This window comes from Gymnogyps californianus, chromosome 2 (genome assembly GCF_018139145.2).
Source record: "Gymnogyps californianus isolate 813 chromosome 2, ASM1813914v2, whole genome shotgun sequence".
Classification (NCBI taxonomy): domain Eukaryota; kingdom Metazoa; phylum Chordata; class Aves; order Accipitriformes; family Cathartidae; genus Gymnogyps; species Gymnogyps californianus.
The window spans coordinates 17,766,643-17,782,073 of NC_059472.1; the positions used below are offsets into that span (position 1 = coordinate 17,766,643).

The 15,431-nt window shown below is 34.4% G+C and overlaps 1 protein-coding gene across 3 annotated transcripts in view; it reads left to right on the forward strand.

The window, feature by feature from the left end:
* Positions 1-15,431, forward strand: part of CSMD3 (CUB and Sushi multiple domains 3) — a 748,293-nt gene that overhangs the window by 617,121 nt on the left and 115,741 nt on the right. For all 3 annotated transcript variants that reach the window (XM_050890742.1, XM_050890743.1, XM_050890744.1), the window contains 5 exons: positions 166-262; positions 1,193-1,297; positions 6,318-6,436; positions 9,053-9,122; positions 10,827-10,943. In XM_050890742.1, the coding sequence (XP_050746699.1) occupies positions 166-262; positions 1,193-1,297; positions 6,318-6,436; positions 9,053-9,122; positions 10,827-10,943 (508 nt within the window). The remainder of the gene's footprint in view (positions 1-165; positions 263-1,192; positions 1,298-6,317; positions 6,437-9,052; positions 9,123-10,826; positions 10,944-15,431) is intronic.

The window sequence follows — 15,431 nt, forward strand, 5'->3', positions numbered from 1 at the left end:
AATGTAATTTTATTCACTTGATGATTTTCCATTCTCTTTGACAATGAGAGCAAGACACGACTTTTCATGATTGAAAGCAACAGAGTCTACAATTTATAGTCGTCTTTATGCTTAAATACAGAGGGGAAGAATTTTATGTTCTTTACCTTACATTTTTCTTCATAGGTGCAAGTGGTGAGTTTTGCCACAGAACACAACTGGGATTCCTTAGACTTTTACGATGGTGCTGACAACAATGCTCCAAGGCTTGGAAGTTATTCAGGTGACTGAGAAGATTTTACAATAAGTGTTTCACAGATTCAACTCTTTATTGTAAACACACAGCTCTTTCCAGTTCAGTGTGTGTGTGTGTGTGTATGTTTGTTACTCCTGTAATTAACAACAGGTAGTATTCTTTCTGTTTTAATAGTCATCTCTTAGCAGACTTTCATGAAGCTGAATGTTTAAAAATGTTAGAAATGAAATAACATTCAGAAGCTCCCAAACTAGATATCTATTAATCTCATTTTTTGCCCACTTTTATAGCAGGGTCCAGAAATACAGACCTCTAAAAGAGATGACTCTTGAAATTGTACATGACTAAAGGATGCATTCTTTATCCTTATTTTAGATAAATGAGACAGTTCTGTTTGCCTTACTTTTTCTTGTTTTGTTTTGTTTTCCTTTATTCTACTTCAGTCATGTGTATGGAATGAGATCACAGACAATAAGGTTGTTGTCTTGTCTTGTGCTGAAACACAAATAAATAATCAATCACATTTCTAAGAATAGCCCTACAAAATATGTTCAGAGCTGCTTGATATATTTACATTTAAAATTATTCCAGTTACAGGATTTGCTCTTGCTTTTATGAAAACCCTAGTGAATATTTCTCCTTTTGTGGATGAAAGCAAGTAATATAAATTTGTATTAGACCTTGCTTCCCTGAGTGCCTACAGTTCATGTCTCTGATATTGTGGTGCACTGAAAATGTAATAAAACTTTTATAGGGACAGATATTTGATAGCATCCATGATGACAAAATATGATGGAATTGGTTATGTGACCTTTCTCTCTCCCCCTCCCATCCTCTCTGCCCCCTTTCTCCCTTTCTCTTTCTCTCTTTCTCTCTTTATATACACACACACACATTTATGTATGTATTTAGTTCAGTTTCTGTGCATTTCAATAATATTTTGATTTCTCTTTTCAGGAACAACCATACCTCCACTTCTCAACAGCACATCAAATAATCTGTATCTAAATTTTCAGTCTGATATCAGTGTTTCAGCTGCTGGATTTCATCTTGAGTATACAGGTAATGCAGAAATGTTCAATTAATTAAGAGCACTTGCTGGTTCCAGACATCAGGTGTACCTAAACTATATGAAAGAGGAATATTCAGTCCTATTGCACATAATGAGCTACATACTTCAAAATAATTGGTAAAATCCTCATTTAATTCCAAGTGAGCAAGATCAGGCCTGAAACCCGTACTGTAAGGACTGGGAAGTTTAGTTTGTATTGCTTTCACTTTTAATTTGTTTTTGCTCTCTGAAAGGCTTTTCTGAACATACAGCAGCCAGGAGTAAATGCAGATATGGTCATGTGACAACACTAATCCCAAGATATAACATATTTATGTAATTGTTGCAGGCAAAACCAGCATACTGATTTGGGGGATTTCAATTTAACTCCTTTGTCAATTAACAATTAATTACTGATTGTGGTATTGAAGAAAAATAATAACAAGCAAACTCTTAGGAAAAACTCCCCTGCTTCCCTCCGGACACCTCCCCCCCACACACTTTTTTGTTCTCACCAAACACTACTCTGTCCCTTTGGTGAGGCAAGGGCAGTGCAGCAGATTGGGTCAGTGTCCTGTGGTTCCTACAGTCCCTTTAGGATCCCGCCTCTCAGTCCCGGCTCAGCCAGATGCTTCGGCTGCAGCCTCTGCTCAGTCATGTTCTTCCCTCCGTCCTCCTTCAGTAAGGTCTCCTCTCTCCTCTTGCTCTGGCCTTGTTCCTTTTCTTGGTGCTTACAGCTTTTTCTTAAATATGTTTTCACAGAGGCACATCTGATTGGTTCAGGGCAAAAAATTTGTAGCAAGTAAAGAATTGCAATTGGAGAGTAAACTATGATGACTTCTGAATTAAGATTTTCTGTGATATGTGATATATTTTATAAAGATATACTCTAAAATAAACATAAATTATTGTGCATGTGTGGGAATCATTGAAGTAAAATCTATGGTATTCAAAATACAGAATAGGATTCAGTGACTATAATAACTCCATAAAATCTGTGGAACACACAATCTATAAATAGTTAATAAGAAAAATAAAATAGAAAATATTGTCAAGATTATTTTGAAGTTTAAAATAGAGGTACATTGTAACTAAATTTCTATACTGCAAATTGCAAAATATTGACATGATTTTGTAGAATAAATGTGGAAAAATGTAAAGCATTAGGCATCCCTGTTTGTTTACCACTCTCCGGCTCACATCACAGAACTACACCATGGTTTCAGAGCATACAATCTGTATTCCTGTCATGCAAAACTAAATAGGAGTGTGTACTTCAACATCTCAGGTAATGCCTTCAGCCACTAATGGTCAATCAGCCTATAGGACCAGACTAACTAAAGCTAATAATAATAAAACCCTTTAGTTTAGCACTTAGTGTGGACCTTGAGTCCTAGGCACCAGCTGTTTCAGTCCATAGATCCATGACTATTACTCCCCACTACTCACTAAGAAAGACATAGTCTCTATTACCTGTGGATTGGAGGAAAGTTTTACGACTTTTTTTTTTCCATCTGTAGCTTAATTTTTTTTCAGGAAGAGACTATGGAAAATTCCGCTTTGGACTGAATCATGAATTTGATACGGGAGGTTAAGCTAAGGGACAAAGTTTTCTCATCATTGCTAGGAAGGAAGACAACTGTATCTTGTGTATCTTCTGGATTTTTATCTCTTGCAGTTTTCTACAATGGAGGGACAGGAATTTTTGCCAGGATTCCAGAACTCACAATACTGCTGTATTTCTACTGAAATTTCTCCAGAAATGCATTGATCAGAACAGAGTTCACTCTCCTCAGTTGTCCTGGTCATCTCTGACTTTCAGACACTTCCTGCTCTAAAAGTTGTGATTATGTTTTTAGAGATAGTTAGTAAGTAGAAAGTAATGCCCACATTTTAATGTTAATGTTTCGTACATCTATTGCATTTCACTGGAGCCTATACTGACAGAGGTCATCATGAAAAGTCAGCTAAATAAAAGTCTTAGTCTCTGAAGTATCAGTGCACGGTTCCCACTGAAAATCACATCAGAGTTAAATATTTATATTAAGCAATTTTCAAGTGAGTTAGCCATAAACATTTTTTGTTCAATATGTAGTGCATCTTCCAAGTCTATTTCACATATTCTAGGAGACACAAGTCTGAGGGGAAGTGCATCCCTCTTGCCAAAATGATTACTTTTTCATCTCAACAACAGTTTTCTATAAGAAGGTTTCATTCTGTTTCATTTCCAATATCTCTTTTCAACCTTTATTAATAGGTTTTTCACGCTGTCCAGTCTGGCTCATCTTTTGAACTGCTACAAAATCCAAATGCATTTTTTTATATAAAAATAAAACAAAAGGAACTTTATTTGTTGAAGAAATATTTCAGGACCAAGTAAATGATACTTTGACATTAGGAATTAAGTATTCATATTCCAAAACTGAATAGCAGTCTTATCAATAATCTTTTTTCTAGCATATTTTTACCTCTTCGTTAAATCCTTAAATTCTTATTATATTCATAACATGCAGTGTATGTATTCTAATAGAGACCATAAATATGAAAATATATTGCATTGAAAATATATTGCATCAACTGAAGTAGGTCAACAAAGAGCACCACAAAATGGTTTGTTAAACACTTACATAATGTTAATGTTTTATGCCACTATAAATCTTAATTTAGTCCTCTTTTTCTCTACCTAAAGTTTTGCTAATTAAGTAATTGATTATGCTGTATAAGTAGTGGTAATATTCTTTGAGATTAGTTGAGTTTGTCAGATTGCCTCATACATAATTTCTATAATAGTATCTATTTAAAATTAGTAAAAAATATGACACATTAATTTTCATTCTAAAATATAATCCCTAGAAATGTATGTATTTAAACTGTATAATGTATAATTCTAACATCATAAATACTAAAACATTTCCATAAAATTACAGAAATAACTTTAAAAAATAAAAAGGGCTATTACTTTAAGACTTGTGTAGTCCCAGAGTGCAATATCCGAAATTTCATTGGTAGGTTTCTGGTTTTAGGGCCATAGGAGCTGTTGGAGAAGGGCGAGACAGCATCAAATAGCTTCTTTTTCTTTATATGCAATTCTTCTTATCTAAAAATCAGAAGATACTGAAAGTATGTTTTCAATGAATGCCTACGTTAAAATCTCTTTTCTTTCTAATGCCATTGGTCAGGAAAGTTTAAAAATCTAACACATTATACTGAGATAGTAGTATAATGTGGTTCAAGGAACTAATCATACACCACAAATGAGTCAATAATGAACAGAGTGCAGTTTATGAATACATTTATGATTTCACCTGTATAACTATCATGACACTCCAGAGACACAAGTTCTGAACTAGTCCTCAGCTGGGAAGGCAGCAAACCCTTTTATGTTTCAGTTTGTTGAAAGACATTGTAGACATTCAAACTTTATTTTTTTCCAAGCATTATTTTATTAATTGAAGTGAGAGCACAATAGGATGAATACATGTGATCTGTTTTGAGCTGTTAAGATACCTACTCTGAGAAAGTAATTTAAATGAACTCATTTCACTTTGCATGGCCTGACTATTCACATACTTAGGTTTTGCATTTCAGCTGAAGGTTCAGTAATTTGAAACTGAAAACTACTGACTCTTTCTTTAACTGTTCAAAATAGATTATAAGCACTCATCTGTGTAAGCCAAGTACTGCTCTTCTTTTGCATTTGAATTTTGTTCATGAGCTGGATCACAGTCTAGATCTCTGAAACGTAAAAAGTGGATCTACGCCCATCAGCCATTTTCAAAATAGATTCTTTGACGTTCTTTTGGTTTGTAGTTTGAGAAGAGAAAATAAGAATTTGAAAGATAAAAATCATCTGTAATGTAGAAATAGGTTGCAAAATATTTGCTTGAATCATCTTGTACGTGGCAAATACGGGAATCATTATCGGATCAGTAAGTATGTGATCAATATACACAAAAGTATTATTGTAATAGACAAAGGAACTTTACATCCTCTTCTGTGAACCTGCAGAGGAGAGCCCTGAAATAAATACTAACTTTTTCAAAGTAGCAACATTGTTTTCCACACAAAGTGATGCAAGCCAGTATTGAATATCATGGAAAACATCTTGTTGCTAGATTGTGTAAGTTTGTTAATACCAAAATATAAAATTGAAAAAAAAAAAAAAAAAATCACAAAGTTAACAGTGACCAAAAGTAATGAGTACAACTGCTCAGTTTGTGGACCTGTATCTGTTATTTCTGATTCCCATTAACAGATATCTGCAGTAAAAAAATGTTTTTTCCTCTCATTACTGTTCTCAGCAGAGAAAATAAGGACTGCAAAGGATGTTTTTCCAATTTAGCATTGAATTATGTTTTATAGCACGAAGTTTATATTGTCATGGTCCTGGGTTTTACTTGTATGAATAAAATGTAGAATCCAATGATTTTAGTTCAAACAGTTTTTTCTTTTAATATAGTTTTATATAAAATTTCAGGTGCCCAATACATTTTTAAGAACAGGAATTACAAACTAGATTATCAGTTTAATATCTACTTTCTAAATGCCAGACATTAAATTTTTGTTTGTTTTGCATTTTTACAATACAATGTTATTGTAAAATTATCGTAGTGAAAACTGTTATTGATGTACAAAACACGCCTTATAAAGAAAAAATAATATGTATGCTTTATAAATTCCTTAGAATTTATGTTAGCTTTCAGCTTTCATATAGTATAAAAATACACCACTGTAAGAGTCTTCAAATTGTAATTTTTACTTAATGAGATTCTTACATGAGGTGATCAGTTACATTAGTAAGTTTTTAAACATGCAGAGGTTGAAAATATATTGAAGTAGTTGAAGAATATATAAAAGTTGTTCCAAAATAATATGCCACTTGCTTGTTCACAGACGAACTGCTGGTACCCAAGAGCTTCCTAAGACATATCAATGCAGTGTGCCTATGTACAGTATACACAGAAGTTCTGTGTGAATCTAAAAACAGATTTTATGTTCCTTAGAATGTCTAAACTTCTCAATTTTTCACAGCTATAGGTTTGGACTCTTGTCCCGAACCACAGACCCCAAGCAATGGGATCAAAATTGGAGACAGATATATGGTTGGAGATGTGGTGTCTTTCCAGTGTGATCAGGGTTATTCTCTTCAGGTGAGCCAAGTTTCCAATTTCAAATGGTGCCTTTTAGTTCTTTAACATGGTTATGTTTGAGTCTGTCAATACGAAATGGACACTGAACTCTTCAGGAGTTGTGAACATGTGATAAGCTTGTAGGACTGGTAGGCTTTTCTGCCAAATATTAAATTAGCAACTATCCAAATATTCCATCAGAAGTGTATGGCTCTGCGCTTCCTCTGCATTAGTGATTATAGGTTGTTATCTATTATTGATGGCATCTTTGGTATTCATAGCTGAGCTATGCAGTGTTGGCAAATTAAGTTAAATCACCTGATGAGCAATTATCAATAGTTCTCTATGTATGGGAGGAAAAAGAAAGTAAGTGAAGAGAGGGAATAAGAACAAACAAAGGGAAAGTAAATAGTTGTTTTTCTCAGTAAATCAGATAGTGTCAGTTATTTTCATTCAGTAATTTCTTGGGGTTTTTTATCAAAAAATTTTTCAAATATGGGTGTATTTTTGCCAAGCAAATTTGCTATGCTCTTGCATTAGCAAAAGGTATAACTAGCGGCAATGCAGTGATTGTAAACTGTGACTAATTTGCCTCTTTGAGTTACTTAGCATGTATAACCAGTAGGACTCTCTCTGTCTACAGGAAAGAGCTTGAAAATATTTTCAAAAATTTGTACAGTTACACTGTAGAACCAAATCCAAAACTGAGTATTTTTTCCACTTGAGACACTCCCTGAAAGGACTAAGGTTCCAACTGATAGGTTACTATTTTCAACAACTACGTTTTTTCTCATCTGTGACTCTGCAGACTCTACAGTCTCCACTTTATCTAGCTCTTTGAGAGTGTAAAAAGAGAGAAAACAATCACATTACGTATTCATAGTAAAAAGAAAAGTCTTAAAGAGAGCAAATGTTTTGTATATAACAGCACATCATCAACCACTAATGGAGTTGTTGATACCTTTGGAGTAAAAGAGCAAAAGGATAACTTACCTGCCTTTCTTTCTTCATTAACATCAGTCTGGACTGTAACACATGTTGATGAGTGTCAGACTAACTAACTGAAGTTTTAAAAATGCTAATATTTCCAAATATTTATTTTACATAATTCTGTGAAGACCTAAATACTGGGGTCACATGTACTGCATCAAAAACAGAAATTGAATTACTTTTTTGGACTAAAAAATATTTTTTAGAAAGCTGCAGTTTATATATATTGTGATAGAAATTAAATAAACTTGTCTGCTTCCAGATCTCAACTGCCATTTGGATTTGGGACCTGTATCCCAGTTTTCCCTTCAAGACAGAGTTCCTAGTCATGTCTGCAGCCTTCTAGCATTTCAAGAATAACTGAAATGTTCTGTGATTGCAACTCTGACAATAACTATTAAAGTTTCCTTCTTATGTTGCCTGATTTTAGCTGGTCATTCTTGGGAACAACCTGTCAATTATTTTTTTTCTTCTTTGTTTTAATTTCATACTTAAATACAAATCTATGAGCAGACAAGCCACAGTAAATGGATGAAATAAAGAAAATAAAAAGAACATTGGAGCATAGACTGTGCAAACACACATGTAAAACCTCCTTCCTCCATATCGTTTTTCTGGCTTACACAGTATGACTTTGCCACTTCATTTTTTTTTTTTCTTCTAGCAATGAGCAGATATGCCTACTTGCACTATGGAGAAAATGTTTATTTTTCTTCTAGGAGAGAGAAAGAATGGGTTGCAGATTGATGAATAAACTGTTCATAGTTACCCTGGATGCTTTAGAGATACTTGATTCCCTCAAATGCTACAGGCTCTGTAAGCCTGAAACATTGAAAACATGAAACAGCTTTTTAACATGAAAAACTAACTTTTCTTTTCATATGAAGGCTGAACAAACAGGCTAAAAGCTACTGATTTTTTTCTACTAGGTCATTTTAAAGTGTACACTATATGGTTTTGCAAGATATCCCAAGTACAGTTTTCTCTTAAGATTTTTCATTTTCGTTTGCTGTTTCTGGAAGACGATTACAATTAGATGAGGCTCATGAACAACACAGAGGGTCACTCTGGTGGGTCTTGGAACTTAATGTAACAAATTGCCTTGAAATCATAACATCTCATCTGTTATAAAGGGATTACTTAAATATCTCAGCTTTTGGCAACTTAAGCCTACTGTTTCGGGGGTGAGGGTAAGGACTGCATTTAGAATAGGTATTATGAATTTAAGATGTAAAGTCAGTACTGTATAATGTATATCGTTCGTATCTTTTTATCATGTTCCACAAATGATGCAAATCAATACTATGTAAACATTGCTTTAATTAGACCTTTAGTTTCTAGACCCTCGGTTTATACTAAAGTTGGTATTATAGAATTCAGCCGGATACTGTTATACTGTTAGAAATAATATTAAGGGCATAGACAGAATTCTCTAGTGGGCTAACAGTCACATAGTTAAGATTACAGTCTTCTCTGTTTTATTGAAGGTATGATACAATTCACAGTGTATGGTACAAATTTTATGTCTTGTTGCTATATATTTTGATGATGTTTTAAATCATAAGTTGTTTTTGTTGAGATACTCATGACATGCCATATATTGTATATTTTTTATTATATGAATTAGCAAATATTGTGTCATTTTAGGGACATTCACATATCACCTGTATGCCTGGACCAGTAAGAAGATGGAATTATCCAATTCCAATATGTTTAGGTATGTTCAGCATACATAAACTTTCTTAAATATGCCAGAAAGAGAAAGCCAGAGAACTCAAAAATAAGAGAGATGTATAGGGGAAAGAATAGGGAGAACTGGAAGAACTTAGTTAAGCGAAATTGGTCAAATTAAGCTGAAGACTTTCAAAGTATACTTCACACGTATTTTGGCAAAGCTTTTCTGAAACGTCCAATCAGAAGAAGAATGAAATATATTCTAGTCAGAATCTATCATCAATTCACTGTCAATGACAAGACCTCCAGAGACCCTTGCAAACATGGCTAGTTTATTTATGAATCATTTCCACAGCAGAATGATGACTATTATAGAAAATACTAAAATAGAAATAGCATTACATTTTCATCTCTAATAAGTTCAACATAAGGCATGTCTGCCCAATTTAAGAAGATACATTATTTTTCAAATTAAACTATACACATGACCATATTAATGTTATTGGAAGAAGCACTGGAATCCTGCCAGAAGCCCAAATGAAATATCTGAAGTGCATTTAAATATATTCTCTTTATATGACGAATAAATGTGAGGGATGTAAAACTCTTTCTATTTGCATTCTCTTTCATTGAATAGAAATGTCTTTTTGTTTGGGTTCCCTAACAGTAAAAACTATCTGTATTTGTAATCTTGAATGTATGGAAAGTAGGATGCCGCAGATCTCATTAAAGATTTTATACTTTGCTTTTCTTCAAGACAGGTTATATATCCTCTTGAGCTGCCTCACATAATCCTGTTCTAAATCTTGTGAGGTGTTAAAAACCTCCTGTGAGGTACTGAGCTCCCTCAGCTTAGAATTTATAAATATTCAACAAGATTCAGATATTTGTAAGAATTTTTTCAGGAGTTAGTCTTCAGTTTCCATCATTATGCATTAACATAGGTCTAGGAAGTCTGATACAATAATTGCACTGCTCTATGGTAAATTCTGAAGACAAAGATGCTGTGCTGAAATTTCAGGGGTTTTTATTTTCCTTTTTTTACTTCTTTTTTGCAAGTAATGATTTTTAATTGTGTTTCAAAGGATGTAGCAACTGTTAATTGGACAAAACTGTTAAACAAAATTGTATTTACCATAATTAACATCTTCAAATCTAATACTGAAGTGTAAGTTACTTTATTTATCTGTCATGACTGTAAAAAATTAAAATTAAATTCAAATATGGATTTAGTTCAATTTTTGGATATATGTGTGGGTGTACATTTTCTAAGTCTGTTTATTTTATCTCATTTTTAGAACGGCAGGATACAAATGCAGTTTTTAAAAGGCCTCTTGAAATGCTTTGAGTACGGAATCTTTTAAAAATACATTATTATCTTATATTATTCAGATGCTCCTTTACAAACTAATGTGGAATTGTGTCAACGTTGCTATGAGCTGATGTGTGCCGCTTGCCTGCTCACAAGGGTGGTCCATGCAGACAGAGTGCAGAGTAAACACCTATTCTCTTTTCAGGTGCATGTGTCCCCCAAATTAAAACCTAGTCAATTCAGAGTAGATAAGTAAGTTTAAAGCACCTACTTGTAAATTACTTTTTTACAGATATTTAGTGGTAAAGGAATGTTTGTGTATTTTTTGAAATATAAACATAGTTATTATATTAATGTTGGAAAGATCTTCAATGTTCTGGATTAATTTTTACCTCATTCTACTCCTCTGAAAAATGTCTTTGCTTTTTTTTGCAGCACAATGTGGTGGTGGCATGTCAGACTTCAGCGGAGTGATCCTCAGCCCTGGGTTTCCTGGTAACTATCCTAGCAGTTTGGATTGCACATGGACAATAAAGCTGCCTATTGGTTTTGGTAAGTGTTCTTTCATGGATTAAATTTGTTGCGGTTTTTATGGATTCAAAACACTGAACACAGATTTTAAAATATTGTGAATATTTATCCTGGCAAAAAAAAGAATTATAATTCATTTAAAGAAGTTATCAAAGCCTTAAAAGAAAGATATAGAATAGAAAAGCTACAAGGTTCTTGGTTTTTCATTTAACATATACTACAATTTTCTGATAAAGACAAAAGTTGTTTAATTAGCATTAAGCACAATTTTCTAACTTAACAGGCTTGATTTCTCTTTGTGAGGTCATAAACCTAACAAAAATAAATAGCTATCATGAATATTTTAAACCAAGTCAGTATCAGTTTAGAAGAAGTTAAAGCTACATTTGAGTTCACTGTTTTATAATTGTTTCTTTGCATATCCTAGGTGAATATCGCAGCAGCATAGAAATGTTCTTGGAAGGGACCTCTAGAACCCTCCTACCCAAAGTTGTCAAGCTTCCCACTCAAAATGAAATTTTCAGTAACACCAGTTAAGTCCACTATGACTGGCAGATCCTTCTCAGCAGGCCTGCTACTCACCTAATCAATTCCCAGCCTGTACCAACAGATTAGGATGTTGTGCTCCAGATGCAGAACTTTGCAATTCTTATGCAAACTTTTAAGAAGGGTTTGTTTACTCAGCCCTCAAGTTTTTAAATTTTTCTCTGGACAGAAGTTGTGCCATTTGGTATGTCATCCACATCCCCTAGTTTAGTATCCTCCACAAATTTATTGAGGATACATTCTCATTATCCAGCTCTGTCATGAAGACATTGAATAGTGTAAGTTCCCATATCAACCCATAGAATATTGTACTGGCTACCAACTGGACGTTGAATGACTGATTATCACTCCTGGAGCCTTGAAGTTCCATTAATTTTTAACCTACTTCCTCTCCATTCATCAAGTTCATGTATGTTCAGCTTCCAGATGAGAATGCTATAGAAGGCTCAGTCAAAAGTCATAGCAGAGTGAGAGTATATTATAGCCACCATTCTCCCTTTGTCAGTTTAATCATAGAAGGACATAATGGTTGATCAACTGTGATTTACTGTTAGTAAATCCATGTTGACTGCTCCTGAGTCCCTTTCTGTCTTTTATGTGTTTGGAAATTGCCTCTAATTAGACAAGTTCCATAATCTTTCCGTGGACTGCAGTGAACCTGCAGTTGCCATTGCCCAGGTCCTCTTCCTTGACTTAAACATGGATATATATTCAGACTTTTTCTGGTCAGCAGAACTTCTCTCATTCACCATGATTTTGCATAGTTAATATCAGCATTTCAATTACATTGGCTAACCCCTTGAACAACTTTGTGTGGATCCTATAAATCTATCATTGCAAAGTCTTTATTCAAAGCTAGCCAATACAGTTGTCCCATCTAATTTTTTATACTTGTGGAACTTTTGTAGGAGCATGTGCACTCGGATTTTTTTCTTTATATGCTAGTTGAATGGCATTCTGTTTTTTCAGACATGCTTCACTGTTTTCTATTTTATACTTGCCATCTTCTGTCATCTTCTTTACTTGATGATACAGAATTTCTGGGTCTTCCACAGTAACTGAATGTGACATCCCAAATAGTTTTCCCTTCTGTATTTGTTCAGATTCTTTCTCTCCACTTTTTAAAATCACTTTTGTGATCTTTTTGATTATAAGTCCTGTGAGCCTGGTTCACTTATCATTTAAATGAAAGCCATTGTTGTGCATGGTTTGTTTAAACTGAATAATATTAAACATTCAGTAACATTGACTTAACAGAATCTATCTGTGGGAAATACATCATGTCAGGATAGGGATTTCCATATAGAACCTAATTATTATATTTGCATTTTGTTCAAAAGTCACAATATTCAAGTCAATAATTGATTTTTTGTATTAGCATGTTATAGAAATAGCATCGATACTTTAATTCTGCCATTACCTGAATTTGAGACAGCTTGATGTGGCAGCTTCTAGTGTTTCCTCATGAGTCATAGTGCTGTCTAGAATCTTCAGATTCCATGCAGATCCCTGCTAGTTTTCCAGTTCATGTCTAAGAAAAATAAATGCTTCTTTTTCTAGAAGAAAACTAAAACTGCACAGATTGAAATGTGCTTGACAATTTTGACCATTTCTAAACAGGATATGATTAAAAGTAAATTGAAAATTAAAGTAAAATTTCATTGTAAAAATGAAAAAAATGACATTTGAAAAAGTGATGGATAAAACTGGTTTTAGTGACGCTGTGGTTCTAGTCCAGGGGAGGCACATACATCTAACTCTTCCGAACAGTAAACAGAAAAACTCAAAAACACCATTGTGAGAACCTTCTATAGGCTTTCACTTCTTTAAGTGTTTCTAAGAAGATTTTTTCCCGGTTAGAAGTTACGGATCATAAGGTTTTCCACTTTATGTTAGCTAATGGTGTAATCTAAACCAATGACACTATGTTGATTTCAATCAGCTTACAAGGTTACTTTATACGATTTGTTGCTATTCTTTCTGAGATTTATGGTTAGATTTTATATATAGATATATGAAATACTCATTCAAGAGGGGCATCCAAACTGCAAAAAGCCACAGAAAAAAACAGTCTAACAAGCAGAAGTCTGAGACAAACAAAGGCAGGTGCTACAGGCTGAGCAAAGGATTAATACTTTGGAAGACTGATATGGTTCAGGAACTTGTAGTGAAAGACAGTAGAGTGCAGAGAGCAGAATGATGGGCAAAAATATATTAGAGCTGGTTTTGTATCGAACAAAGTGGGTGAGAGAGAAAAAAATTGGCAGTAAGATAGCATGAGTTGGCAGTTATTAATGACAGCTTAAACTTTGGATAAGTGTTTGGTTCACAGGATCAAATAAAAGGCCAAGCCTACAAATATCATGGATGGAGAAAGAGCAAAGTTTGGATATAACTGGATTCTCTGTGTAGGAAATATTTGGAAGGCTGGCAAAGTCAAAGAATGACACTTAAAGCAGAAGCTTTCTTATCACATATAGACTATCTTCACATAAAGAGAGACAGAAATGATCAAGGTAACAGTAATTTAATTATGCACCAACCTTTTTTCCTGTAGCATATAAAATGTTACATGCTTCAGAAAACCATTCATAAACTTTACGTGTTATCTGGGGAGAAAGCTCTAAAAGACAGTGACAAACACTATTTAGCTATTACAGTTTAGGAGTTACAAAATTATTCATGACTTTTCAATAATTAATCTGACAGTATATCTTTTCCTTTCAATTTTATATGAAATCATGTTGATTGTCTTTGCCAGAAACACCAGTGAGACTCGATCATCTTCTTAATGAAAGTACTCCATTATCATTCCATAGTTGCACTAACTCCAGACAAAATACAAATGTGACATTGTTATAACTTACATAGAAATATGTACAAACAGGAAAATGTTTAAGGAGCCCTATAACTGCTCAACTGCTGAGCATTTTCTTCTTGTCCTGCCACATAATCGTTGTAATACATCACCTAGTTAGGAGAGATAACTTCCTAATGGATAGTAAGCTACCTTCCTGTTCCTTACTGAATCAAATAATCAGAAATTTCTGTTGGCAAGATCATCATATGGCACAGTGTGTGTATGAGAATTAAATATTTGAACTGCATGTTTAGTGGGAGAGGTACTGATGAATGACGGTTAGATAATATAATTTACATTTTTTGTGACTCAAAAATAATATATATGTTAAATGATGTAAGGAGTGTGGCCACCTCCTCCAGCCGCTCCAGCCCAGGACTCTTCTGCCCAGCCACTAGAGCCCAGCCTGGTGCCCAGGGACACCTGTAGCTGGCACTTAGTCCTTGCAGCACATATACACACGGGATAGAGAGTGAGATTACACAGAGAGATAGTTAAGAAAAGATTTAATAAGAAGATAAGAGATGATAGGACAGACTGGTGATCAGGTTCAGGGCTCAGCCAGACTAACGTACTGACCCGCCCCATTCTACACACAACCAGCCCCCTTTATGCTCTTTTCTGCCTACCCCCGTCTTTGTTCCTCCCTGCTCCCCTTTCCCCTGAGCATCCTCTCAGGGGTTTGTATAGGTCTATCAATTCCTGCACCTCTCCTAGTATGGAGTCCCCTTGGTTTACAATCTTATCAGTTGCAAAGTCCAGGTTGATCTTCCTGGAAGTTGTGCCTGTAGTTTCTTGACAGCCCATCAATTAATGTGACTGGCAAGGTTTGTTTCTTGTTATTGGCTCCATGTTTGCTTTGTCAGGTCTATGTCTTTGTATATTTTGGTTTCTGGTTTCCGCCTTTTCTGTTGGTTTCCCAATGGACAAAGTCTCTGATCAGATAACCTTGCTGGAATAAATATTCTCACGCTCTTACTAGACCTCATCAACCAGTGTGACTGACGAGGCTTGGTTCTCATCACTGCCTCCCTCAGGTTTGTGTCCCTGTTGTTCTTGTTTATGGCTTCTTCCTTTCCTTATTTTCCCTTGCTTCATTGAAA